This window comes from Pelophylax lessonae (assembly GCF_965119305.1).
Source record: "Pelophylax lessonae genome assembly, chromosome: 13".
Classification (NCBI taxonomy): Eukaryota; Metazoa; Chordata; class Amphibia; order Anura; family Ranidae; genus Pelophylax; species Pelophylax lessonae.
Window position 1 is genome coordinate 177,582,366 of NC_138780.1, and position 27,044 is coordinate 177,609,409.

Genomic DNA, 27,044 nt, shown 5'->3' on the forward strand with positions numbered 1-27,044 from the left:
GCCCCTGTACAGTGAGCAGAGCCCGCACTGTCTTAACCCACACGGGTGGGAGTGACGTCATCCCCACCCGGCCAATGACAGTGGCCGGCTATCAAAACCCAGAAGCGGCCGCCCCAAGATGTCAGCAGCGGGGAGGGGAGCTTAGGGACATGGCATTGTTGGAGCCAAGGTAACTATAATTCTGCTTTAATAAATGACCAGTTTTTTCTGGTCTGCATTTTATGCACTAAATTTAGATCTGATGAGAGCAGCAGAGTTGTAGTGGGGAGTAACGACCACTTGCTAAAAAAAAAAATTGGCTTTATTGTAACCCTGTTTAGAGTGTAGACTAGGCACTTGTTTAGTTTTGTTAATGGGGTACTGAATTCATGGAGCCGGTTGGCCAGGTTTACTTCCACTTTAAAGCATAGGTGCCTCCCCCCCAGTTCAAAGGTTTCTGGGGCGCTTTGGAGAAAGAAAAAAAAATGCCCAGGCACCTTGCTTGGGGTGCCCATTCTTAAGTTATAACAATGTTATAGGTTTAAAAGTTCCATAAAAAACTTTTAAACCTTCAACAAGTCTCATGTAGGCGACGACCAACAGATTCCACCTGTCATTGTCATCCCTTAAGAGCTGGAGGCATCATACCATTACTGATTACTTCAGTATGCTGAACATATACATTAAACTACATCTCCACCAAAGCCACCACTGTGTCCAAGTGAGTTTCTGTGGCTCCCGTGTTGTCAAATATCACAACTGCCTCTTCTGTGGTAGATTCTTCTGTACTGTGAATGAACACAAGTTCCTGTCCATGGTTTAAACTAAAAGCTGGAGTGACCCCACTCATGTTCAAACTTCCTGTGGTGAAAGTGTTGGTGGTAGGGATCAAAGTGCCTTCTACTTCCACAAAGGACACCTGGGAGGCCTCTCTACACATGGCTTCCGCTAAAGTTGTTGGAACAGAAGTACTGACGATAGTCCTTGTGTGATCCACCACCTGTGAACTGTCAACAGAGACTAGACTGCTATCGCAAGGTATTTCAGTGTCTGCTGGATCAGTCTGGTGGTCACCGTCCAGAGGAACATCTGCAGAAGAATCTGCTTCAGCTGTCTCTTTTGTGTCGTTTTGGATGACGTGAGTTTGGAGATTCAGAATCCCCTCTGTAAATTGACATGAAAGGTTAAGAGGATGGTCCTGTAACTGGGAAGCATCTGTGCTTTCTGGAGAGGGCATGGGTTCCTGCAAATCATCAGTCTCAGTGTCCGCCTGTGCTTGCACACTCTCTGCGTCTTCCATCGGTAAGTCATTCTGTGCAGCAGCAGTTGCTTGTTCCACTGCTTCACTATCAGTGGCAGTACCAGGGCCAGTTGCTAAATTGAGTACCACTTCATTGTTTCCATGCTGTCCCAGACCTGTTTAATAAAGACCATAATTAAAGTGGTTGTAAAAGGCTTTTTACCTTAATGCATTCTCTGTAGCGCCACCAACCCCCCCCCCCCCCCATTTTTAACCCGACCTGGATCCAGCACTGTTCTTTATCCTAGTCCCTGTTCTCAGAGGCTTGGCTGGGAGCGACGGGAGCCATTCGCTCCTGCTGCTGTCAATCAAACCTGTTAGCAGGGGGCAGGAATGTGTGTCTGCCGGTGGGGGAACTCTGAAAAACCACAGCGCAGAGCAGGTAAGTAGAACATATTTTTTTTTTTTTAATAAACAAACAACTAAATTTTTAAATTCACTTTAAAGCAGAACTAAAGCGGAGTTCCGGGCCACGGGGGTGAAATTTAGATAAAAATACCCCCGGAACAGTCAGGGCTAGTACATTCCACAATGGATAGCCTCTGTACTGTCCCGGGTCGCACTTATCTTTTAGAATACTTACCTTGAAAATTTCTTCTCCAGCGCTGCCATCTCAGATGTGGGCAGCTGAAGCCAGCGCGTCCTCTTCTCCCAGAATGCGCCTGCACCGGCCCCTCTTGTCACTTCCGGTGCAGGCGCGTCATCCCTCCACAGCTTCTGGGCATGCCCATAAGCTGTTTAGCAGGGAATGAGGTGCCCGCACCGGAACTGACGAGTGGGGCCGGTGCAGGCGCATTGATTCCTGGGAGCGATGACGTTCAGCTCCCAGGAATCAATGCAAGGAGGAAGTGACGGCGCAGGCCGCAGCCACAGAGGGAGGAGTGGAACAAAGGGGAGTATATTTTCTCCAATAACAAGGTAATGTGACAGGAAGTCAGGTAAATCTGGGAATGTAGTCACTGAGAGGAGACACATTCCCACCTGCTTTGAAAAGTTCACTGATACTATAGGGTGTTGGCTGCAAAAAGAGCCAGCAGGAAGTTGAAAACCATTCAGCTGTTCAGAATGAGGAGATCAAGGCCTCTATAATTTGTCCAGAGAAAATCTATTGAGTGCTGCCTCCTGTCGCCGTGTAGGCTGGGAGAGGAGGACAGACATACGTGTACCTCCCGACGCCGTGTGGGCATGGGAGAAGGACTGCTGCCGCCTGTCGCCGTGTGGGCTGGGAGAGGGGGACAGTCGGATGTGTGCCTCCCGACAAGCTGGTGAGCAAGGGAGAAGACCCCCTACAGCGATGTGAAGCTAAGGAGGGTAACCACGAGTGAAGACGTCTCAAAGGTGAGAAGACAAAGTGTTCCATGTGAAGAGTGTGAAGAGTAAAGGGACCTGTTAAATGAACTGTGTTCAATGTGAAGAATCTGAAGAGTAAAGGATCCTGTTATAAATGAACATGTGCTGTGTGAAAGAAAACAAAGGGACATGTTCAATGGACAATGTTTGTGCTGTGTGAAAAGCAAACAAATGGACATTTGAGTGTCTGCTGTAGGATCAGCAGTGTCGGCCCAACAGTAGGTTGGGAAGACTTCTTAGGTAGGTTCCAGCGTGAGAAGGTAGCCGCCCACAGAGGCAAGGATTTATTTTGTCTTTTATTTTATTTTGGCTGTTTTGACGCTTGCAATTGTGTGAAGTAAATTGCATGAATAAATCAGTCTTGTTTTCAACCTCTGCTCGGCTATCTCTCTGTGAAAACGCACCCCCAAAAGGGGTCACCCATACGCCTACCACCGAGCTAATCCCTCACATATGGTGGAGGTATGCAGTGGGCAGAAGCGAAGATCCCTGCAAGGAAGTGCAAATGTTTGATGAACTTTGTCTGGTGCATGAGATTGCACAATCTATGTGTGCAGGAGAGAAGATCCTGACAGAAAAAAAAAAAAAAAAGTGTTTTAAAGAGACAGGGGTCTCAAAATTTTTTGATGAACTTTGTTGTGTCTGGTGCAAGTGACTGCACAAACTGTGTGCGCAGGAAAAGAGATCCTGCAAGAGAGAGAAAAACTACATGTGTTGAAGAGACAGTGGTCTGAAAATTGTTTGCTGGACTGTGAAAAATTTGTTTGTGGAGTTATTGAAGATGGGGCGGTCCAAACGCCTGAAAAATGCAAAGATAGATGAAATGAGAGACCGGATTCTATGGATGGAGGGGATGTTGCCGTCTGAACCAGCCCCATCCATGCCTAAAGAGAGTCTACTAAAGAGGAAGGTTGTTGTCCCTAGCAACACTGATGAAACTGCTATGGAGACGCAGTGTGCTCAGATGAAAAGTAAACCCAAAATGGGGGAGATGCTGAAACAACGGAGCTTTGCAGCTCAACAAAAGGCTCATCAAGAGAGCATGGCAGGCTGGAAACAGAGACGCCAGCAGCCAATGAAGGCCATCGGTTTGGAAGAAACCGAGTATGTGTGCAGGGCTGAGTTGGATGCCTTGCAACGGAAAATGGAAGAAAAGGAACAAGCCTTGGAATTGCTTAAAATGGAGCATAGAAACTTGCAGGAAATGAATGAACTACTCAAGTCTCATGTGTTACAGTGGGAAGAATCCACTGCTCTTCTTTTGGTCGAGTTGCAAAAATGTCAAGACACTATAAAGGAGAAAGATACCATCCTCATGGAAAAGGAAATTGAAATTCAGACTTTGCAGAAGCAAAGTATGTGTGAAATGTTGGAGTTGCGTAATCAGCTGGAAAAAAGTCTTCAGTGTTTGGGAGCTACAAAAATAGACCTGCAGGAGTCGCAGGAACAGAATGTCGCTCTGAAAACGACATTGTCTCTCAGCGACAACGAGAAAAGTGAAAGAGAGGCTAAATTACTGAGTACTGTGTATGAGCTCACTACTTTGAGCAATGTGGTAAATGAATGGCGTGCGGACTGTGAAAGTTGGAAAGGGGAAGCCCAACGTGTCCAGCAGCAGTTAAAGGAGAAAGAAGCCTGTGTGGCAGAATTACATTCTTATTCCCAGATGCTAGCCAATGAGGTGAAGGCTCTTATGCAGGGAAAAGGAGATTCTGAACACAAGAGAAAAAAAGTAGAGGCACAGCTTCTGGAATCGCAAGTCAAGGTGTCAGAAGGTGACCGAGTGTGTGCTAAGCTGTCAGAGAAGGCAAACCGACTGCAGGTTGAGTTGGACAATGTCACAAATCAGCTTTCTCAAACAGACAGCAAATCTAGAGAAATTGCGGAAGATTTTTCTATCTTGGAATCGCAGCTGCAAGACACGCAGGAACTCTTACAGGAAGAGAGGTGTCAAAGGCTGAGTTTTAGCACAAAGCTCAAACAAATGGAAGATGAGAAAAATGGCTTCCTGGAACAATTAAAAGAGGAGGCGGAAGCAAAGAAAAACCTATCAGAGCAAGTCGCAACATTGCAAGCTCAGATAGCGGATATGAAAAAACGCATGGAAGAAAGCGTTGGTTCATTACAGTGTGTTGAAGATGTGAAAAAGAAGTTTGATCAGATGCTTGGTGAAGAGAAGACTGTGTCTGCAAAATATGCAGAAGAACGCGCACGTGCAGAAACGGAGGTGCGTGATAACGAGAGCAAAGCCCTGTTCTTGGCTCGCTCTTTGGAGGAAGCTCTAGAGTGTAAGGCTGAACTAGAAAGAGTTAACCAACAGCTGTGTACAGAAATGGAAGATTTGGTCCGCTCCAAGGATGATGTTGTGAAAAGAGTTCAGGAGCTAGAAAAGTCTAAGCGAGCCTTAGAACAGCAAGTAGAAGAGATGAAGATTCCGTTGCAGGAACTGGAAGAGGAATTCCAGGCAACAGAGGATCTGTCCCAAAGAGGGGATAGTGTGCCTGATGCAGTTTTTAAAAGGATCAGTGTTTTGGGGTCTGTCCTGAGTGAGCCTCAGAAATGTGATGACACGTGGCTTGAATCACCCCTTTGGAATAAACCGTTCCTTCAAAAACTTCAAGCATTGGAAAATGTATCATTAGAGCTTCAGCAAACAAAAGAGTTGTGTAAGAAATGTGATGATTTCTCAGTTCAGGCTGAAAACCTAGTGGAGAAAACTAAAGCGGAGAAAACTAAAGCAAGTGATATAAATCTGGGAGAAAAAAGCAAACGCCACCTAGTGGAGAAAACTAAGGCTGTTGGTGAAAACGTGAAGCAAATGAATAAGTGCCTTTCAGGGAGTGTTTCCAAAATGGAACTGGTGAAAGACGGGTGGCAGAAGTTTGATCGTGATCTTGAGATACATTCCATGTGGAATTCAGATAGAGAAAAGGAACTAGGTGACCTTGAGCGGTCAAATAGTTCAGCAGAAAGTGCATTGAAGAAACCTGTAAAAGAATGTGTTGCAGTTCCATGCTTCTTCACTGATGCAGGGAGGAGGTCTATAATGGATACCACCCAGATCGCTGGGTTCAACTGTGTTGTTGCCTTTAACCCCTATGTTGGTGGAAGGAAAGTTGATGATGTTCTGGTTGGCTACTTCTGTGAAGAGTTTGGCAAGAAATATAAACTGAATATCAAATCAAATAGTAGGCCTTTACTGCGACTCGCTCAGGAGGGCGAAAAGTTTAAGAAGTTGATGAGTGCAAATGCTTCAGATCTGCCTATGAATATGAAATGTTTGAATGATATTGATATCTCTGGGAAAAGGAACAGGGGTCACTTTGAAGAAATGTGTGACAGCCTGTTGTCTCAATTGGAAAATCCTCTGCACAGCATCTTAGAGCAAGTAAAGCTCAAGAAGGAAGATCATTCCCTTTTACAACAAAAAGTCAATGATTGTGTACAGCTGTATGGAGAGGCAACTCAAGTCACAGAGGGATGTCAAGAGTCCCTACTTGGAACAAAGCTTAGTGAAGCAAAGGTTCTCAAAGTTTTGTGGAAAACATTTATGGATTGCAGAGAGAGGCGTCTTAAGAATGTTGAAGACATTAAGACTAGCCCAATTGAGTTGCCTATGGATCACGGTCCTCCATGGTGGATTGGACAGACGGTTATGAGGGACAAGCTGTCTGACATTTATGAGAAAGCTGTCAATGAAGATGACAGAAACGAGAAGGAGCAAAATTATGCCAAAAATGCAGTTGAAGAATGTGTATATGAGATGAGAGACAAACTGTGTGGCATTTATGAGAAATCTGTCAGTGAAGATGACAGAAACAGTTTCATCCGGAAGCTTGAGGATAATAGGAGGCTTATCAGTGAGTCAGCAGTGCCTGACACATGCGTGCCTGGAAATATGTGTCCCAACCCTAGGGTTGAAACAAGAGGGGGGGGTATGTGACAGGAAGTCAGGTAAATCTGGGAATGTAGTCACTGAGAGGAGACACATTCCCACCTGCTTTGAAAAGTTCACTGATACTATAGGGTGTTGGCTGCAAAAAGAGCCAGCAGGAAGTTGAAAACCATTCAGCTGTTCAGAATGAGGAGATCAAGGCCTCTATAATTTGTCCAGAGAAAATCTATTGAGTGCTGCCTCCTGTCGCCGTGTAGGCTGGGAGAGGAGGACAGACATACGTGTACCTCCCGACGCCGTGTGGGCATGGGAGAAGGACTGCTGCCGCCTGTCGCCGTGTGGGCTGGGAGAGGGGGACAGTCGGATGTGTGCCTCCCGACAAGCTGGTGAGCATGGGAGAAGACCCCCTACAGCGATGTGAAGCTAAGGAGGGTAACCACGAGTGAAGACGTCTCAAAGGTGAGAAGACAAAGTGTTCCATGTGAAGAGTGTGAAGAGTAAAGGGACCTGTTAAATGAACTGTGTTCAATGTGAAGAATCTGAAGAGTAAAGGATCCTGTTATAAATGAACATGTGCTGTGTGAAAGAAAACAAAGGGACATGTTCAATGGACAATGTTTGTGCTGTGTGAAAAGCAAACAAATGGACATTTGAGTGTCTGCTGTAGGATCAGCAGTGTCGGCCCAACAGTAGGTTGGGAAGACTTCTTAGGTAGGTTCCAGCGTGAGAAGGTAGCCGCCCACAGAGGCAAGGATTTATTTTGTCTTTTATTTTATTTTGGCTGTTTTGACGCTTGCAATTGTGTGAAGTAAATTGCATGAATAAATCAGTCTTGTTTTCAACCTCTGCTCGGCTATCTCTCTGTGAAAACGCACCCCCAAAGGGGTCACCCATACGCCTACCACCGAGCTAATCCCTCACAGTAAGTAAACAACAAAAAAAAATTGTAACTAACCATTTGTTTTTCAGGTGACCAAAAGCAAGCGGATGGCCCAAAATCGTTTGTCGATTTTGAGGCCGGTGTTCCGTGAGAATTACCTACCCGTGAGAAAAACCTACCCTCGTCACTTCCGGTTCACAGCAGTCTGTGTAACGTGAGCAGTTACATTAAAACAGCTGTGCTGCACTATGAGTCATCTCCGCTCCTGTCCCGGTCACTTCCCTGCTCTTGGCTACTAAATATAAAAGCGGCGGCGGCTGTATGAAAAGATAAATCACGGAGCCGCCAGCCGCTTTTATATTTACTAGCCAAGATCAGGGAAGTGACCGGGACAGGAGCGGAGATGACTCATAGTGCAACACAGCTATTTTATGTCACCGCCGCGTCGGTAGCTTTTTTTTAACGGACACCGAGATCGTTTCAGCTGATCCTCAGCTCTTCCATTAGGTATCCGGGGCTGTGAGCATGCGCACTGCTGCGCTGCTCAGCTGTTCCTGGCTGGAAGTGACGAGGGGTAGGTTTTTCTCACGGGGTAGGTAATTCTCACGTTACACCGGAACTCCGCTTTAATCATAAGGCAGGCCCCATTGACATGTGAGCGTTCTGGAATCTCACTATACTGCCAGCGAATCCAGAAAAGCAGCAAAACATGGGACGCGTTTGTAGCGCTATCGTTTCTAAAATCGTGGCAAAAATCACTTCTGGCTCTGTGCCAAGATTTGGTACACCAGCTTCTTTGGAACAGAGGGAAGCCCATTCCAATGAATGGTGCCACTCCAAAAACGCTCTACTAAAAAAAAAAAACCCAGCACCATGAGCGGTTAAGCAGCTGTTGCTTTGAATGGAGCCCTAAGCGCATGCACTTTGAGCGAAAAGGAATTTTTCTTCATGTGACAACACTCAGATGTGAACAGGGGCCATTGAAATGAATGGGATTTGGCTTGTTGAGCGTTTTAGAGCTACAAGTTTCAAAGAGGAAAATCGCTCAGGTGTGAACGTGGCCTTGGGAGTTCAAGCTCAAAATCCAGGGAAAACAAAAAACCCACACGGTTTTACGTACCCAAGTCTCGGCCTCTCTCTCTCCCCACCCCCCCCCCCCCCCCCCAGGCTTCAGCATTTGCAGGTCCTCTGATGTCATCAAGTATAATGCAAAACAGAGCGGGGGGGAGAGAGAATCAGGTAGGAGTGCTTTTTCTGGGGTACCCTAAAAAAGACTTTACCCCTTGCAGCATGGGGTCCCTGGGAGATTTTTTTTTCTTTAAAGCATATTTGCTGCAAAAGTCACATTTACTTTTGTTGAGCCCAATCGGTCATGTACCTGTCCCCTGGGCTTACAGTACTACAGCGCAGAATGGCCCTCATACATTATATGTAGGACGTTCAATGCAGGAGTGTGGACTGAGTGAAGAGAAGAGGAATAAGGTTTGTGTTTACTGCAAGGAGTTTACCTTCACACCGCTCCGTCTCATCAATTCTTGCAGTCATGTCTTCTGGCACATCCTGCATGTCATCATTGATTTTCAATCGTTTCGATGGAGGCAAAGCCTCTTCATCTGAAGACTAACAAAGTGGCTGATTAATAACAGTAAATCAACAAGCAGTACTTTGAAGAGGCTTGTGAATAAAGTAGGACTTGTACCTCGCTTTTATTTTTATCAATAACAATCAAAGAAGAGGATGAGGCTGCTTTGACAGTCATCCCTTTGGAAATGCCCAGTGATTCTGCCACCTAGGAGGAAATACATAAAATATTACCACTAACAAATAAAAATGATAATGAATATGATTATTATTTAGGATTTTTTTTTATAGCACCAACTATCTGCACAGTGCTCTACATCTACAAATATAAAAGAGAGACAGTACAATACAAGAGGATTAGGAGGGCCCTGCTCATGACAGCTTACAATCCGAATACATTTTATGTTGCTGTGTGACCATTCTGTCCACAATATAGTCCATTATATTCCCTCTAAATAGTGTGTACAGCCGTGGCCAAAAATATTAATTTTCACACAGTCTGCTGCTTCAGTGTGTTTATATCGTTTTGTCAGATGTTACTATGGTATACTGAAGAATAAATACAATAATTGCATTAATGTTTCAAAGGCTTTTATTGAGTTTATGCAGAGTCAATATTTGCAGTGTTGATCCTTCAAAGACCTCTGCAACTCTCCCTGGCATGCTGTCAAATCAACTTCTGGGCCACATCCTGACTGATGGCCGCCCATTCTTGCATAATCAATGCTTGGAGTTTGTCAGAATTTGTGGGGTTTTTTGTTCACCCGCCTCTTGAGGATTGACCACAAGTTCTCAATGGGATCAAGGTCTGGGGTGTTTCCTGGCCATGGACCCAAAATTTTGATGTTTTGTTCCCCAAGCCACTTCAAAATCGTTTTTTGTTTATGACAAGGTGCTCCATCATGCTGGAAAAGGCATTGTTCCTCCCCAAACAGCTCTTGGATGGTTTGGAGACACTGCTCAGAGGATGTTTTTTGTACTGGGTTAACACCTAAGACTGTGACCGACATGACAAGAGACCGTCATGGGGTCCTGTGCGTCTTTGGCTCTGTTTCATGTCTGAATTCAGGCAAAAATTTGGACCAGATTCACACCTGGGAAAAGAAAAAGAAAAACAGACGCACCGGACCCCCTGCTGCCAGCTGCGGCGGCAGCTAGCGTGAACCTGGCCATATTCATGGTGGTGTTCTTAGGCAAAATTGTGAGTGAACTCACTCCCTTGGCTGAGAAGCAACCCTACACATGAATGGTCTTCGGATGCTTTACATGTGGCATGACAGGACTGATGGTAGCGCTCACCTTTTCTTCACCGGACAAGGTTTTTTCCTGGAAGGCCTAAACAATCGAAAGTGGATTCATCAGAAAATGACTTTACCCCAGTCCTCAGCAGTCCAATCCCTGTACCTTTTGTAGAATATCAGTCTGTCCCTGATGTTTTTCCTGGAGAGATGTGGCTTCTCTGCTGCCCTCAACTCAAGCCATCCTTCAAAAGTCTTCTCCTCACTGTGTGTGCGGATGTACTCACACCTGCCTGCTGCCATTCCTGAGCAAGCTCTGCACTGGTAGTGCTCCGATACCGCAACTGAATCAACTGTAGGAGACGGTACTGGCGCTTGCTTGACTTTCTTGGGCGCCCTGAAGCCTTTTTCACAATTGAACCTCTCTCTTTGAAGATCTTGATTATCCGATAAATGGTTGATATAGGTGCAATCTTAGTAGCAGTAATATCCCTACCTATAAATCCCTTTTTGTGCAAAGCAATGATGACTGCACGTGTTTCCTTGCAGGTAACCATGGTTAACAGAGAAATAGTGATTTCAAGCACCACCCTCCTTAAACCCTAAAGCTTCCAGTCTGTTATTCTAAGGGCCCGTACACACGATAAGAAATCTGTAGAGAAATTCGTCTGATGACCAATCTGCCGATTTTCGGATTGTTAGTATGGTGCTTTCGACAGCCGACTCCGACTTTTCGGCTGACAAAATCCTGATGTGCAGGCTATAAAATTTTTGTCGTCCGTCAAAACAACGTCCGATTTTCGTCTCATTAGTACAGATTGACGGAAAAAAATCTTAAGAGCAAGACTAGGCATGCTCAGAGACGAAAGAACACATACAAAACAATCCAACACATGACATCACTTCTGAAGTAGAATTCGGTCATACGGGAAAATTCGTATGAAAATAACCTCTTCACTTTCCACATCAGACTAGCATGCCACAAAAAACGGACGACGGATCTTTCGATAATCTGATCGTGTGTACGGGGCTTCCAGCCTTGTCCACGTGGACACAAACACCTGTGTTAACGAGAGAAATCACTGACATGTCAGCTGGTTCTTTTGTGGCAGGGCTAAAATGCAGTGGACAATGTTTTTTTTTTTGGGGGGGATCAAGTACTCTTTCAAACCAAAGAGGGAATTTGCAATTCATCTGATCACTCTTCATAACTTTCTGGAGTATATGCAAATTGCCATTTTAAAAACCGAGGCAGCAGACTTTGTGAAAATGTATAAAAACTTTTGGCCACAGCTGTACTTGCCATATTTAAAACTTAACTCCAATGAAGTAATTATATGTAAAAAGATATGTAATCATGATCAGCAATTTGTGGGATCGTGTCACCCTTTTTTTTTATGTATTTAATTGTATTAAAAAGCATCTCTAAACAAAAATATATATTTTTTACTTTTAGACGGAGTGTGGAAGGGTTAGACCCTTGGTTATACATCCCATAATTTAACAATTGTTCCATGAAAAATCATATTATATGGGTGTACACGGTTGAATTTCAAGGAGGGGACAATTGTCTAAGGACTTGTCCTTAGTTTTTTTAAAGGAGATTTCCTTCTTATTTCCTTTTTTGTGTCTCCAAGACAGGAGGTAAAATGGTGTAAAAAGAAACCTTCCTAGAGAAACAAGGCAAAAATTATGACATCTAATATCAGAATTTGCATTTTTTTTTTCCTTAAAAAGATGCGAGTACAAACAAGAATTTCCATAGATCAGTATTGCTACAACACACCTTGTTATCAGTTACTTCAAGAGGTTTTTCAACATTCTGATTCATGTTAATGACATAATCCTCAGCCAAGTTCTTGACCATAGAATGAAGCTTTTCAAACTCCCTGTAAACATAAGGAAACAGGGGCTTGTTGCCCACTTGCTCTTGTTTCACCTGTAAAAGCAAAGAAAGAAAGGAAAAAAAGTGTATTAGGGGCCTTAAAAGGTTTACTGTCAGAAGAGGGAATTGTCACCCAAGAGAATGTTTCTTGCTCCCATTATGTGCATGCACGATACCCAAAAAAACAGGCTTTAACCACATCCCGCTCTGGCTCTCCCGTTCTGACTGGATGACATCCTTCATAACAAGCCGCTCGTACACGCCCCTGGGGACGTGCAGCAAGACGTAGGCTCTTTACCATGTAATCAGCTGTGACCAATCACAGTGTAACTAGGAAGTGTTGGCTATCGGCATTCCTCTATTTGGGCTGACAGAGCTTGAGTAGAGGAGAGCCGATAAGTGGCTATGATGGGGGAATCTGCAGAGACAAGCAGTGCATTGATCAGTGCAGCCCCATCAGTGATGCCCACTAGAGCCACCAATCTGTGCCCATCATTGCCGACCATCAGTGATGCCCACTAGAGCCACCAATCTGTGCCCATCATTGCCGACCATCAGTGATGCCCACTAGAGCCGCCAATCGGTGCCCATCACTGCCGACCATCAGTGAAGGAGAAAGATTACTTATTTACAAAGTTTTATAACAGAAGCGAAGAAATATATTTTTTTTGGGGGGGGGGGGAAACAACATTTTTCATTCTTTTTTCATTTGTTTAGCAAAAATTAAAAAAACTGATTTTTAAAACACCACCCAAAGAAAGCTTTGTCTGAAAATAATGGTCATTTGCATGATTGCAATGATCACAACAATCACTTAAAGTGCGACAGCGCTGAAAGCTGGCCTGGGCAGGAAGGGGGTGAAAGTGCCTGGTATTGAAACGGTTAATGAACTTTACCCTAAATGGGTGAAGACAAAAAGGGATTCCTGTGGTAGAAGAAGCCCCAGCGGAATACATTCAACATGCATATAGGGGGGGGGGGGGGTTAAGGTCTATGAATGCCTTACAGTCATTTTTTTTTTAAAGATTTTTAAGGGCCCACTAACACAATGAACTGCATGTGAATCGCACAGGAACACTGCGATTCACATGCAGTCCTGTGCAGTGTGAGGTCTGCTCATTCATTTTAAATGGGCTGAAATCAAACCACACCAAAAGTAGCACATGAACTATTTTTTTAAACAAAATGCAAATACATTGTATGATACTTTTGTACCATGCGATCCGGTGCGGGCAAGCTTACTATGTTAGCGACCTGCGTTTGGGTGTTGCTTACGTTGGCCTGCCCCCCTCAGCAGAACGCAAGGGAAATGCAATTGGAATTGGAAGCCGCACATGAATGCGGCTCGCCCGCACTGCATTTTAGTGGGAATGGCCCCTAAAGCAGCGAAAGCCCAAGTAGAAGGGCTGAAAGAACCATTTTTCAGCAGAAAATGTTGCTCTAGGGACATCAGCAGAGACAGCTAGAATACAAACGTCTGATACACTGACCTTCAGAAGCAGAAAGTCATAGACTGACAGCAGCTTGGTAAAACTTGGTGCTACTTGTTCTTTTAAGGCCTTCTCTTCACACTGCTGGATCAGCTGGAATAAAAACAAAAACAGATTTCCTTTATCAGAGGCTGTAGCAAAGCAATCATGTACACATCGAGTAAAGCCCATTGCACACAGACCTGTTTAACTGCTGTGCATCCCTCCCAGTGTTTTAGTGCAGTGGTCCTCAACTCCGGTCCTCAGGGCCCACTAACAGGCCAGATTTTAAGTGTTACCGTGGGGAGATGCAGACTAGAATACTGCAATCACTGAGCAGCAAATGATATCACCTGGGATGTATTTCAGTTATCTTGCAAATCTGGCCTGTTAGTGGGCCCTGTAGGCCACGGTTGAGGACCACTGTTTTAGTGCACCCAGAAGAGACAAGTGCAGACTCTCTGCATTCAGGGAAGCACACGTGCAACTTTGTCTTCTTCGCTCCGGGCATTAGTCCCGAAATGCAGAGAGCCCTAAAGGCGGGTACAGCACTAGGCTGCTGTCTGAGGGTCTGGATGCTGCACCTATTCCCCACCCAGCTCACTAAAATTGTATGAGGAATGCACAGCTGTTAGGAGGCTGCATGTGCAAGCGGCCCTAAAGTGAAAGTGCTGGCATGGCTCTTCCCTAGCTTCATCGATAAGCTCCAACTGCCCTTACAATGCCCAATGAGAGAACCCCTCTGACCACTAATGCACATGCATTGCACAGAGCAAGAGCAACATGTGCAGCTTAGCCATAAAGTCAGACTGCAGTAACAGAGGCTTTGCTGGCTTCTATTGTGTCACGTCTTAGCCAACCTACACCTTGCCCATTCAGGGCAATGACAGCGCGTGTAAAGACCACCCCCCTAATCATGTTTTAAAGTGGAGTTCCACCCATTTTAGTGACTTTAGATGCATGCAATCCCCTTTAAAACGACTTTTACCAATGGAAATTTTCTGCTTTATTTATCCTCTTCTCACTTCCGGGTCCGGTCGACGATTACATCATTCGGCGATTCGCAGTGTGTGCTGGGATGTATCTCAGACCATGAAATCTCACATTATTACACAGGAGATGAGCTGCACTGCATGCTCCGCCCCGCCTCCTCTCAGTGAGCGAGGACTGAAAGCATTATATCCTCACTGAGAGGAGGCGGGTCGGAGGCAGGGCAGAGCAGAGCATGCAGTGCAGCTCATCTCCTGTGTAATAATGCAAGATTTCATGGCCTGAGATACATCCCAGCACACACTGCGAATCGCCAAATGACGTAATCGCCGACCGGACCTGGAAGTGAGAAGAGGATAAATAAAGCAGAAATTAAGGTATTTACTAGCAAAAAAAAAAAAAAAAAAGATTCCATTGGTAAAAGTCGTTTTAAAGGGGATTACATACATCTATGTAATCCTATTAAAAATGGGTGGAACTCCACTTTAAACACTTCTTCAGTGCTCCCTGCTTACCTTCTATGACTGCAAAGTACCATATGCTTCTGGGTATAGGGAAGCATGTTATTTCATCCCAGGGTGTAATGCTAAAGCCTAGCAGCCAATAGCTGGTCCACATAATAGCATGATGGGGATGGAGGGGTGAAACCACCATTTCTTTTGAACTCCCACCACCTGGAAAAACAGCGAGGCAAGCTGGAAGGGTGTATATAAAAGAAGTCCATGGGTGGGCTTGACGAAGACTAACCGTGTCTTACTTTCAGGTCTCATGCACACCAGATGGTTTTAGCGCTAGAGCGAGGGGGGTGGCTTTTTTTTTTTCTGCCTCCAAGCACGTTCGCACAAGGCACGTTTACCGCTTGAGCATTAAAAGAAAAATACTAACATACTTACCTAAGTGGATGAAGCATCGTTCCGCTCAAACACTGCTGATCGCTCAGTTCTCCCTGCCGCTCTGAGCAGGTGACTGCCAGACTCTACTGAGCGCTGGGCTGTGGAGTGGGTGGGAGCGACTGGCTCAGGCTCTCAGCAGCTCCCAGAGGCTGAGCCAGGTGTCGGTCCAGGTTCCTGATCATATGGTGGCGATCTTTTCAGACCATGGACCAGCTCTGCTAAAGCCTGCTGTTTGCTGAAAATGGATCACAGGAGTGCAGAATGAATTGCACTCCAGTGATCAACAGCAGAAGTACAGCCAAACGCGCTTTAATTCATTTCAATGGGCAAAATAAAATAATTCTGGCCAGATCCTGCGCTTTTCTTTGCAGCCTTCGAGAAGCTAGTCTCTGCACCCCCCCCCTCCCTTCCGCATTGCAGCATTCAGGAGTACAGAACCTCTTTCTACAGATTCTGCATCTCTCGCTGCAGGCGCAGCATCCACCTCCCCCTAGGCTCAGCATTTAGCATACTTCAGCCCTCCTTTGGTCCTCCTCCAGACCCTGTATTTTCTGCTTTCCAGCTTTGACCCCATCTTCTTCTCAGCCGCATCACAAGATAAGGGGAGTGCACTGTGATGTAGGGAAGGATGGGCGACACTTGAATTCTGATGGGGTGGGGGGGCTCTTGACATACGATTTAAGGGGGAGTGGGGTGCCCTGAATATCTAGTCTTACAGACACAACCAGCACTTTCAGGACAACCAGAACGCTCATGCGGCCCACGATGATACTGAATTTGACACCCCTGCTCCAAGTCCAACTTGTTAGATGTTAAGAACAAAAATATGTATTTACACACTTCTTTTACTGTCCGTGCATGTTCTTCTACCGTCCCATTACGTAATATTTTACGAGGGCGTCCAAACCTCCTCCCGGACATCTGCCGACGGCCTTTGGATGAGGTCGCCACTTTTACAATCTCCAAACCATCCTTAGCCAAGGTCTCCTTGCTGGACACACTGGGGTTTGCAGGATCTTCCAGCAATCTCTTTCGAGGTCTTGGAATGGGCTTCTACAAGACAAGAAAATCAAATTACCTCAAAATTTGGATTTCAGTCTATTTTTTAGGGGTAAAGAAAAGCAAGTGACCGGCTGCATAAAAGGAGAAGTTCACCTTTCGTTAACATGTTACACTCATATTTAGGGTGTAACAATAGGTTACAGATGCAGCAACCTGCCCCCCCCCCCCCCTCGTTTTTTTGCAATTGTCTTTTTGTTTACAATTTAAAATCCGTAATTGTTGCTAGGAAATGACTTTGAATCCCCAAACATTTGTTTTAAGCAGACACCCTAGAGAATAAAATGGCGGCCGTTGCAATTTTTTATAGCGCAAGGTGCTTGAGCAGCAGTTTTTCAAAGGCAATTTTCTTTTCCAGAAAAATACATTTTCATTAAAAAAAAACAATATATATAACCAAAATTTTGTTGGTAAAATATAAGAGATGATGTTACGCCAAGTATATAGATATCAAACATGTCACGCATTAAAACTGCGCGTGCCCGTGCAACAGCGGCAAGCGACGTAAATTTTACTATCCATAGGCAATGCTTTAAAAAGGTTACCACTTTAGATTTACACAAGAGGTCCGGTTCTGGAATTACTGGCCATAATCTGACGACCGCGGTGATACCTTGATGCTTGTGTACGCGCAGGACCGACGTGTGCGTTTTCCTTTTTGTTACTCTATTTATTTATTTTTTTTTTTTACACTTTTTTTGACATCACAAGCAAAGTAAACAGCCTTTTGACAGCAATAGACATGTGACAGGTACTCTTTATGGAGAGATCTGGGATCTATAAGACCCCAAATCTCTCCTCTACCCTTAAAAGCATTCAAAATTGAAAAAAAAAAAACACAACAAGATTTTTAAAAATGGCACCATTGACATCCAGGTAAACCGGAAGGGATATTGGGTCATCGCTTCTGGGTTACCATAGTGGAGAGCCGATCAAAGCCGATCTCGGCTGGTGGGACAGGACAGCCTGAGCAAGCGGTCCTCCCCCGCTGCTTGTAAAAGCAATCCAGCGGCTAGACACTAGGATTGCTTTTACAAAAGAGCTGACCCCTGGATCTAAAGACTGTACCGCGGTGGTGCCTGTGGCTGTAGGCATCATCCTGGTATAATAACCCGAAGTCCAGTGACATACAGGTAAAGCGCTTGTCCGGAAGTGGATATGGACAATGTGATGGATGTGCAGTTTTTTACTTTGGGTGCAGCACAGGATTTGTTATTTTATATAGGCAAGCCGGCTCATCTGTATCTACGCTTCCATATGCGTTATACTCTGCTTTTGCTGTAAGTGCATTACTTTTTATATTTAAAGCGGAGTTCCAGCCTTTTCACTCACCTGTCCAACGGTCCAGCGATGCGGCCGCCCGAAGCCTCGATCCTCTTCCCTCTGGTCTCGGCATCACTGCTGTGGGCACCCGGCTGTGACAGTTTGCGGCTTCACAGCTGGGTACCCACTGCGCATGCGTAAGTTGCACTGCGCGTCTTGATTGGCCGGCAATCTTCTGGGACCTCTGACATGTCCCAGAAAATTGCAGGGAGGGAGGGGGAGAGGAGAACTTCCGTTCAGGGCGCCGCGGCGCTCCGAGCGGAAGTGGGAGCGGGTACCTGTCAAAACTAGGTACCCGCTCCCCCCCCCCCCCCCAAAAAATGACATGCCAAATGTGGCATGTCAGGGGGTTAGAATACCTAAAGCGAAAGTTCCACTTTTGGGTGGAACTCCGCTTTAATAAAATACGGTTTTACGCTATGGAGCTTTATATCTTTTCATGATGGGGATCTATGACAATCCTTGAGGAAGCTCCATTTTGCCAATATTCCCTGCATATGTGATCAAGAGGACCCTCTGGATGTCACCCTGGTCTCTATAATACAGGCTTGATTTACCATATTTCTGGTAAGAAGATAACTTCACTGGCGGTGGTTATAGCACAGCGTGGTGGTTTATATCTTCTTTATTCCATGGATTGGGAGTTAAGAACTATATCAATTATTTATTTCTTAATATTCATACATATTTATTTATAGATTTCCTTTTTCACGGATTGGAATTATTGGACTACATTAATTATCAATGACTTATTATATATTTACTAGTTATATATCAATTTTTCACCATATCAATTGTTTTTGACTCATCATCACTTATTGATATTTGTTGTCACTTAGCACGGCTTGTTTTTTTAGTTTACTTGGTTTGGTGCTGTCACACTGGAAGCTGCAGCTATATATATTAACTTCACTTTAGCGCGGTTACAATTTTGTTTGATTAAGAGCCGGTTCACACTGGGGCGACTTGTCAGGCGACTTGGTCGCCTGCCATAGATTAGCACAGGACCCGTTCTAATAGGAGTGACACAAGTCGCTCCGACTTAGAAAAAGGGTCCTGTACTACTTTGGGGCGACCTGGAGCGACCTGCATTGACTTCAATTATATGAAGTCCGCGCATGTCGCTCCGAGGTCGCGGTGCGCGCTGTGCACTGCGATTTCACAGGTCGCCCCGGCAAGTCGGGTCGCCTGTATGTGAACCGGCTCTTAGCTACTTGGTTTGAAGCTGCAACATATTACATTGTTTTGGGTTTACCAGAAAAAAAATATATAATAAAATTAGCACCATCTCTACATTACAAACACAATTCTCCGTGGTTTTTCTCTTCATAAATGCTGCAAGTACAATACCCAATGGTCTGCCAAAACCCCAGTGTGCTCCTAACTTCCTGTAGACGCATCCACTAGGAAATCTCACCTTCTGTTCCACTGTGCCTCCACCATCTCCACCTTTTTTGGCTTCCAGAAGAAATGACGGGTCCATCTGCCCATGGGCAGGGTAGAGTCTGTAGTGGCGGAACAGTCCTCCTTTGCCCATGTAGGACTTCTCACATTTCTGACACTGGAACAGGGAGTTTTTAACCGCATACGGCTGCCTGTCTCTAGGTGCTCTCTCCCTGGCGCCATCTTCTTCGTCCTCCGAGCTCAGCTCCGAATAGTCATCAGAATCCACTGAGCTGTCTTGAATTGAATCTCCCACTTTAAGGAATTTGTAATCTTTGGCCTTGTGTTTGGGAGGCCGGGAGATGCGCCCCGAACGGGTTTTGATCTTAATGGGCTTTTTGCGCTTCTGACCCTTCTTGGTGGTACCCGGCGCATAGCTGCCATACCTATGGTGAGCTACGCAACACCCATGCTCATCAGCAGACTCCTCTCCCTCATTGCCATCAGGCTCTGGCGTGTTCACCTTGGCTGGCTGCTTCGGAGTTTGCTGAATTAGAACTTGAACTGGAGGCTGCACAGCTTTGACAACAAAGGGCTGCGATGGCTGAGGGACGGTCTTCACCTGTACAACCTGGGTGGGGGCAACGCTGGCGTTATCAGACGTCACAGTCACGGGGGGAGGAGGGTTTTCTTTGGTGTTCACCGATTCGCTGCTCTCCTTAGCCTTCATGCCTTGCACCTGGACACAAATGGATTTCATTTGCTGCAAAAGAACACAAGAAGTCATCATTAAACAGCAGCAATGTGCTCATGGTATCACACAAGGCATGTGTACCTACGACTGACACCCGTCCAATCACAAAGCTATAAGCACTGTCCAGTCCTGTGGTGGATACACAGTGTCCAGAAGAGACCCTTCCGCATAGGAAACTGGACTTTCATCCCATGCCATCGCACCTGCCCTCCAGATCTATATGTGGGACCTACTCCTTGTACCAGGAGCTCAGGGATCCTCAAACTACGGCCCTCCAGCTGTTTCAGAACTACACATCCCATGAGGCATTGCAAAACTCTGACATTCACAGACATGACTAGGCATGATGGGAATTGTAGTTCCTGAACAACTGGAGGGCCATAGTTTGAAGACCTGAATGAACACTGCAAGCAATAAAGGTTTTATTTACAGATAGCTTGTTACAATTAGTGAATATAATCCCACCCAGTTTACCCCTGTGGACTACAGAACACATCCCCCAGGGATACTGTGATGAAGAAAGGAGTTCTGTAGTCTTACCATACTCCCCACCCCAGGGTGCACCAACACGCTCCAATGTCCCAGGGCATCTCCACACACTTCCACACCCCAGGGTGCCCCATCTCAGGGTGCTCCCACACACCAGGGTGCCCCCACACATCCCAAGGTGCCCAAGAAAAGAAAAAGCTATCCCTGGGGTTTTCCTAGAAATCCCAGGGTGCCCAGACACAAACCATATTGCCCTAACACGCTTCACACTAGGGAGCCGCCGACCCATGCTTTCATGCCTCAGGGTACTGACACAAGAAACCCCCCCCTGCCAGGGAGCGCCCACACACTTCAACGTCCCCAAGGCACCCCAACACATCCCAAGATGCACTCACACGCTTCCACGCACCCCAAAGTACCCCCCACGCTTTCACACCCCGGGGTGCCTAGGCAAGATTGCACACCCCCAGGGCCCCCTCACCACATTCCAGGGAGTCCTTGCATGCTTCAAAGCCCAAGGGTACCCCCCATACACCCAAGAATAACCTTCTGCCATGCTTTCACACCCCCAGGGTGCCCAGACAAGATTCTGCGCCCCCAAGGAGCTCCAACACACTTCAACCTGGAGACATCCCAAGGGGGCCTGCCATGCAAAAAAACCCCTTCCCCCGGTCCTCCAAGTACCCCCCACACTTTAATGCCTTACGGTGCCAGAAAAGATTCAATGCCCACGAGATTCCCCCAACCTATCACAGGGAGCCCTCACATACTTCCATGCCTCAGGGTGCCCCCCACACACCCAGGAATAAACCTTCTGCCATGCTTCCAAGGAGCTCCAACACACCCCGAGACATCCCAAAGTGCCCTCCCATGCAAAAACCCCTCCCCCCCCCAGTCCTCTAAGTACCCCCCACACTTTCATGCCCCAGGGTGCCAGAAAAGATTCAATGCCCATGGGATTCCCCCAACCCATCTCAGGGAGCCCTCACATACTTCCATGCCTCAGGGTGCCCCCCACACACCCAAGAATAACATTCTGCCATGCTTTCACACCCCAGGGTGCCAGACAAGATTCAATGCCATCCAAGGGAGCCTTCACACGCTTTCATGCCCAAGGGTTTCCCCACCTACACTTTCATGCCCAAGGGTGTCTATTAAAATGAAGGGATGGCAACATACTGACACTTTCTTGCCCCAGGGGGGGCCAGACAAGATTCAACACCCACAGGGCCCCCCAACCCATCTAGGGTGCCCTCACATACTTCCATGCCTCAGGGTGCCCCCCACACACCCAAGAATAGCCTTCTGCCATGCTTTCACACCCCCAGGGTGCCCAGACAAGATTCCACGCCCCCAAGGAGCTCCAACACACTTCAAACCGGAGACATCCCAAGGGGGCCCCCCATGCAAAACCCCCCCTTCCCTCTAAGTACCCCCCACACATTAATGCCCCAGGGTGCCAGAAAAGATTCAATGCCCATGGGATTCCCTCAATCCATCTCAGGGAGCCCTCACATACTTCCATGCCTAAGGGTGCCCCCCCAAAACACCCAAGAATAACCTTCTGCCATGCTTCCACACCCCAGGGTGCCAGACAAGCTTCAATGCCATCCAAGGGAGCCTGAACACGCTTTCAAGGCCAAGGTTTCCCCCACCTACACTTTCATGCCCCAGGGTGCCCAGACAAGATTTCTTGACCCCAAACACTGCCCCAAGGTGTCTATTAAAACGAAGGGATGGCAACATACTAACACTTTCTTGCTCCAGGGTGCCAGGCAAGCTTTAACGCCCACAGGGCTCCCCCAACCCATCCCATGGTACCCTCACACGCTTCCAAGCCCAATGGTTTAACCATGCAGCCCCCTACACTTTCTTGCCCCAGGGTGCCCAGACAAGCTTCCACCCACTTCAATGCCCCAGGGTGCCCCCACATGCTGCTCTAAAGTGTACAATAAAACAAAGGGGTGACAACATACAGAAATTTACTCTGGCACTATTCTGGAGCCCTAGTCTAGCCAAAACTTTGTATTTCATGTCAGACAGGTGTAGGGGGAAGGGTTACTGCCTCTGTCAGGTCTTTACTACCACCTGAGGAGACTTCCCCCACCAGGACAGAAAACCATAGTGCATCACTTTCCCCCAACCAGAATGTTGTCCCTGCAGTCTGTGGCTTCCTGTCTCTGTGACAACACTTCACTTATATCATGTTGTGGTGTCACAGGAAACAGGAAGTGAGGGAGAACTCCCCCATGTGAGGGGTGTCCCAGACCAAAATAAAAAAACTTTTTTCCAAGCCCCACCCCTTTGGGGGTGTACATCATGGTGTCCTCATGGCAGGACAGTCACCTTCTGTGTGAGGATCCTGGCCACTTGGCTGGGGGCCCCTTGCTTGAGGGCCACATGGTCAGCCACGTTCTTCAGCTGCTGGGCTGCGTCCAACATGACAGGGGTCCGGATGGTGGTGGCCCCTCCTCCCCCTCCGGTCACCTCGGCCAGGGTCCCCCCGGCTACCAGGCTACCGTCCGGCTGCACGTAGTACACGGTGTCGGTGTGGGCGATGGTCTGCAGCAATTCCGGGCTAATGCCAGTCGCCCTCATCTCCTCCTCCCCGGCCGCCTCCTGCAGGACCACCACCTGCTGCCCCGGCTCCAAGTCCTCGCCGACCACCACCTGCATGTACCCCTCCGCCGCCTCTGCCGCCATTTTGTCGTGGCCGCCCGGCGCTGCCATCTTGCCGGAGGGAATGACGCACTTACAACCGCCGCTCAAACCGCCCCGATCTCCGCCAGAACCGATTCCCAGTCTCCCGCTGCTCGGCCCTGATCGGCGCCCGTCACGTTTCTAACGACGGGTTCAAAGGAAGGTCAGGGGCAAGGGGCGTGACCGGGCGCTCTACGGAGCACGAGGAAGGCCAATCCCCTGCCGTCTGCCAATCAGGGAACTGCGCAGCCACCCACCAGGCGTGGCCAATCGATAGCCCGATGCTCCTGACATAAAGCATGGCTAATCGATGGCCGAGAAACAAAGTTATATGCCCCGTGCAAGGCTTATGCAATCCCAGAGTGAGCTGTGAAAGTTCAAATAAAAACAAGTCATCTACAGGACTTTTACATATAAATTAAAGAGCTGATCTTTTTATCTTATAGCCAGGATCACACTTGCAATATTCGCCTACAGGGAATAAATTAAGTGGATATAAATCACAACTTTTTAAGGATCCAGCCCTTTTCTAATATTTCTTGTTTATTTTTTTTTTCCAGAAAATCTTTTGCCAGAAAATTAATTAGAACCCACCGAACATTGTATATATGTTAGCAGAGACCCTAGAGAATAAAATGGCGATCGTTGCAATTTTCTATGTCACATATTTTGTGCAGCGGGTTTTCAAACGCAATTTTTTCCGGGGAGAAAAACCATATTAACCAAAAAAAAAAAAAAAACATAACATATACCCCATTTTTTTTTGTATAATATGATAGATGATGTTATGCTGAGTAAACAGATACCTAACATGTCATGCTTTTAACCACTTAAGCCCCGGAAGATTTTCCCCCCTTCCTGACCAGGGGGTATTTTGCGATTCGGCACTGCGTGATTTTAATGGACAATTGCGCGGTCGTGCGAAGCTGTACCTAAACGAATTTGACGTCCTATTTTCCCCACAAACAGAGCTTTCTTTTGGTGGTATTTGATCACCTGTGCGAACATCAATTCGGACATAAATCGAATTGCATAGGTGTGGACACCCATGCGATCCGATTCTGGTGCGGACCAAAAAAAAGGGTTCTGTGCAACTTCGGGTCCGAATGCGATACAAATTCAGCCATGCAATCTGTATGGCTGAATTCGCAAAGCACAAACATCGCATGTGATTTCAGAGCAGTGCGCTGCGAATCACATGCGATGTCCGACATCGCAACATGTGTGAACCGGGACTAACTTTACTTTTTATTTTCATTAAAGTGGGTTTTTTTTTTTTTAATTGCGTTTGAAAAATTGCTGCGCAAATACCGTGTGACATATAAAATGACAAAGACCGCCATTTTATTCCCTAGGGTCTCTGCTAAATATATATATATATATATATATATATATATATATATATATATATAGTTTGGGGGTTCTAGCATTCTAGCAAAAAAAAATTATGATTTTTACCTGTAGGTGAGGATTGCTGGAATTTGCCCAGTATGGAAGCAGATAATGAAAATGTGAAATATACTAGTGAAATCTTGTGAAAATAATCATCTGTAGCAATTATGATGAGAGGACAGACCATAATATGTTCTCAGGATAGTTTTATACCGTTCTTATAAAATGATGAAAATTAAATTACAGCGAACATTACATTTAAAAAAAATGTCATTCTTATATAAGAGAAAAGGATCAGTTAGATTTAAACATTTTTAATTTAATTAAAAAAAAAAAAAATAATAATAATTTTTTAAAGCGTCGCCTTTGAAGATTTATAAGTACCGTAGACTGTCGCCATTCCACGAGTGCGTGACATGTTAGGTATTTGTTTACTCGGCTTGACATCATCTTTCACATCATACAAAACAAATTGGGGTAACTTTACTGTTTTTTTTTTTTAAATTAATTAAAGTGTCTGTAGCACTTATGATGAGTGGATGGACCATAATATGTTCTCAGGATAGTTTTATACAGTTCTTATAAAATGATGAAAATTTAATTACAGTGAACATTACATTTAAAAAAAAATGTCATTCTTATATAAGAGAAAAGGATCAGTTAGATTGGAACATATAGAATGAAATGTAAACTAAAATCACTGAAGATATAGAATGTATCGGTGGTAGGAAGGAGCACATGTTCACACATGGTAGAGGTGGCGCACTTTTGTCTCATTAGATAGCAAATAATGCAGAAGGAAAAAAAAAAAAAAAGCACATGGCCCGTACGGGGATCGAACCCGCGACCTTGGCGTTATTAGCACCACGCTCTAACCAACTGAGCTAACCGGCCAAGCTGATAGATGATTGTGTAACACATTACAGATGAGAGATACAATGTTATAGGTAGCAGCTGTTTAGTGTGTTGAATCCTGATAGAGATCACTGTATGTAAAAAAAAATGTAATTTCATATCAATTTAGGCCAATATGTATTCTGCTACATATTTTTGGTAAAACAAAATCCCAATAAGCGTATATTGATTGGTTTGTTATAGCGTCTACAAACTATGGGATATAATTATGGAATTTTTATTTATTTATGTTTTACTAGTAATGGCGGCGATCAGCGACTTATAGCGGGACTGCGATTTTATTGTGGACAAATTCAGACACCTAACTGACACTTTGTTGGGATCAGTGACTCTAAGGCTCCATTCACATATAGGCGTTTCGGATCGTGGGCAGAATTGCCTCGATTCTACCCGCGATTCCAAAACATTGCATCTGTATGGCTGAATTCGCAAAGCACAAACATCGCATGTGATTTTCAGAGCAGTGCGCTGCGAATCACATGCGATGTCCGACATCGCACATGTGTGAACCGGGACTAACTTTACTTTTTATTTTCATTAAAGTGGGTTTTTTTTTTAAAATTGCGTTTGAAAAATTGCTGCGCAAATACCGTGTGACATATAAAATGACAAAGACCGCCATTTTATTCCCTAGGGTCTCTGCTAAATATAAATATATATCTATATATATGTATGTATAGTTTGGGGGTTCTAGCATTCTAGCAAAAAAAATGATGATTTTTACCTGTAGGAGAGGATTGCTGGAATTTGCCCAGTATGGAAGCAGATAATGAAAATGTGAAATATACAAGTGAAATCTTGTGAAAATAATCATCTGTAGCACTTATGATGAGAGGATGGACCATAATATGTTCTCAGGCTTGTGTGCCCTCAAGTTGCCCCAAGTCGCTTGACATAACAAAAGCAATGTTAATCAATGAGTGCCGTCTTAATTGGCACTACTGAAGTCGCTCCGACTTCTGAAAAGGGTCCTGTACTACTTTTAGGCGACTTGTGATCCGACTTGTCCCATAGACTTCAATGGGAGTCGCTTCCTTATCTTATTTGAAGCGACTTGTGATCCGACTTTCCATTAAAATGGTCCAGAACCAGAAAAAAAGATAATTTTTCTTAGAATTTTTAGTAGCACAGGCATAGGGCTCCTCTCCACCTGGGCATTTTTGTTGCAGGCATTTATCGGGCATTTTTTGGGCGTCTTTGGAGACATGCCTGCCTCCTAAGACGCCCAAAAAATGCCCGATAAATACCTGCAACAAAAACGCCCAGATGGAGCGGAGCCCTATGCCTGTGCTTCTAAAAATTCTAAGAAAAATGATCTTTTTTTCTGGTTCTGGACATGCTACAGAGCTGAAACTTCACAGGTACACTTTTTAGACCCCCCCGACACTAAATCCAAAGAAATCTCTCTTTTTTTTCAATAATTTTTTCAATAATTGTCTCTCTATCAAAAACGACAATTTTTAAGAACTTTTTTGTGTGATTGAGCATGACCCAGAACCATCATATTCTGATTGGCCAAATACAAAGTCGTCTATCATACAAGTCGAGCTGAATACGCGCAAAGTCGCG

The 27,044-nt window shown here is 45.6% G+C and overlaps 1 protein-coding gene across 1 annotated transcript; it reads right to left on the bottom strand.

The window, feature by feature from the left end:
* Positions 1-582: 582 nt before the first annotated feature.
* ZNF839 (zinc finger protein 839) lies at positions 583-23,350 on the bottom strand. Its single transcript, XM_082242701.1, has 8 exons — positions 22,815-23,350; positions 19,260-19,988; positions 16,301-16,513; positions 13,599-13,691; positions 12,010-12,162; positions 9,104-9,193; positions 8,913-9,024; positions 583-1,395 (listed from the first exon to the last, which is right to left on the bottom strand). The coding sequence occupies exons 1-8, from the start codon at positions 23,196-23,198 to the stop codon at positions 668-670; spliced, it is 2,502 nt and encodes an 833-aa protein (XP_082098827.1). The 5' UTR covers positions 23,199-23,350; the 3' UTR covers positions 583-667.
* Between the last annotated feature and the right edge of the window lie 3,694 nt (positions 23,351-27,044).

Excerpts from the sequence above, each read along its gene's own strand:
- ZNF839 (XM_082242701.1), bottom strand. The coding sequence starts at position 23,198 with ATGGCAGCGCCGGGCGGCCACGACAAAATGGCGGCAGAGGCGGCGGAG. Across the intron at positions 19,989-22,814 it reads CCAGGATCCTCACACAGAAG|CAAATGAAATCCATTTGTGT; the intron begins GTGACTGTCCTG and ends GTTCTTTTGCAG. Across the intron at positions 1,396-8,912 it reads TGAGACGGAGCGGTGTGAAG|GTCTGGGACAGCATGGAAAC; the intron begins GTAAACTCCTTG and ends TTTATTAAACAG.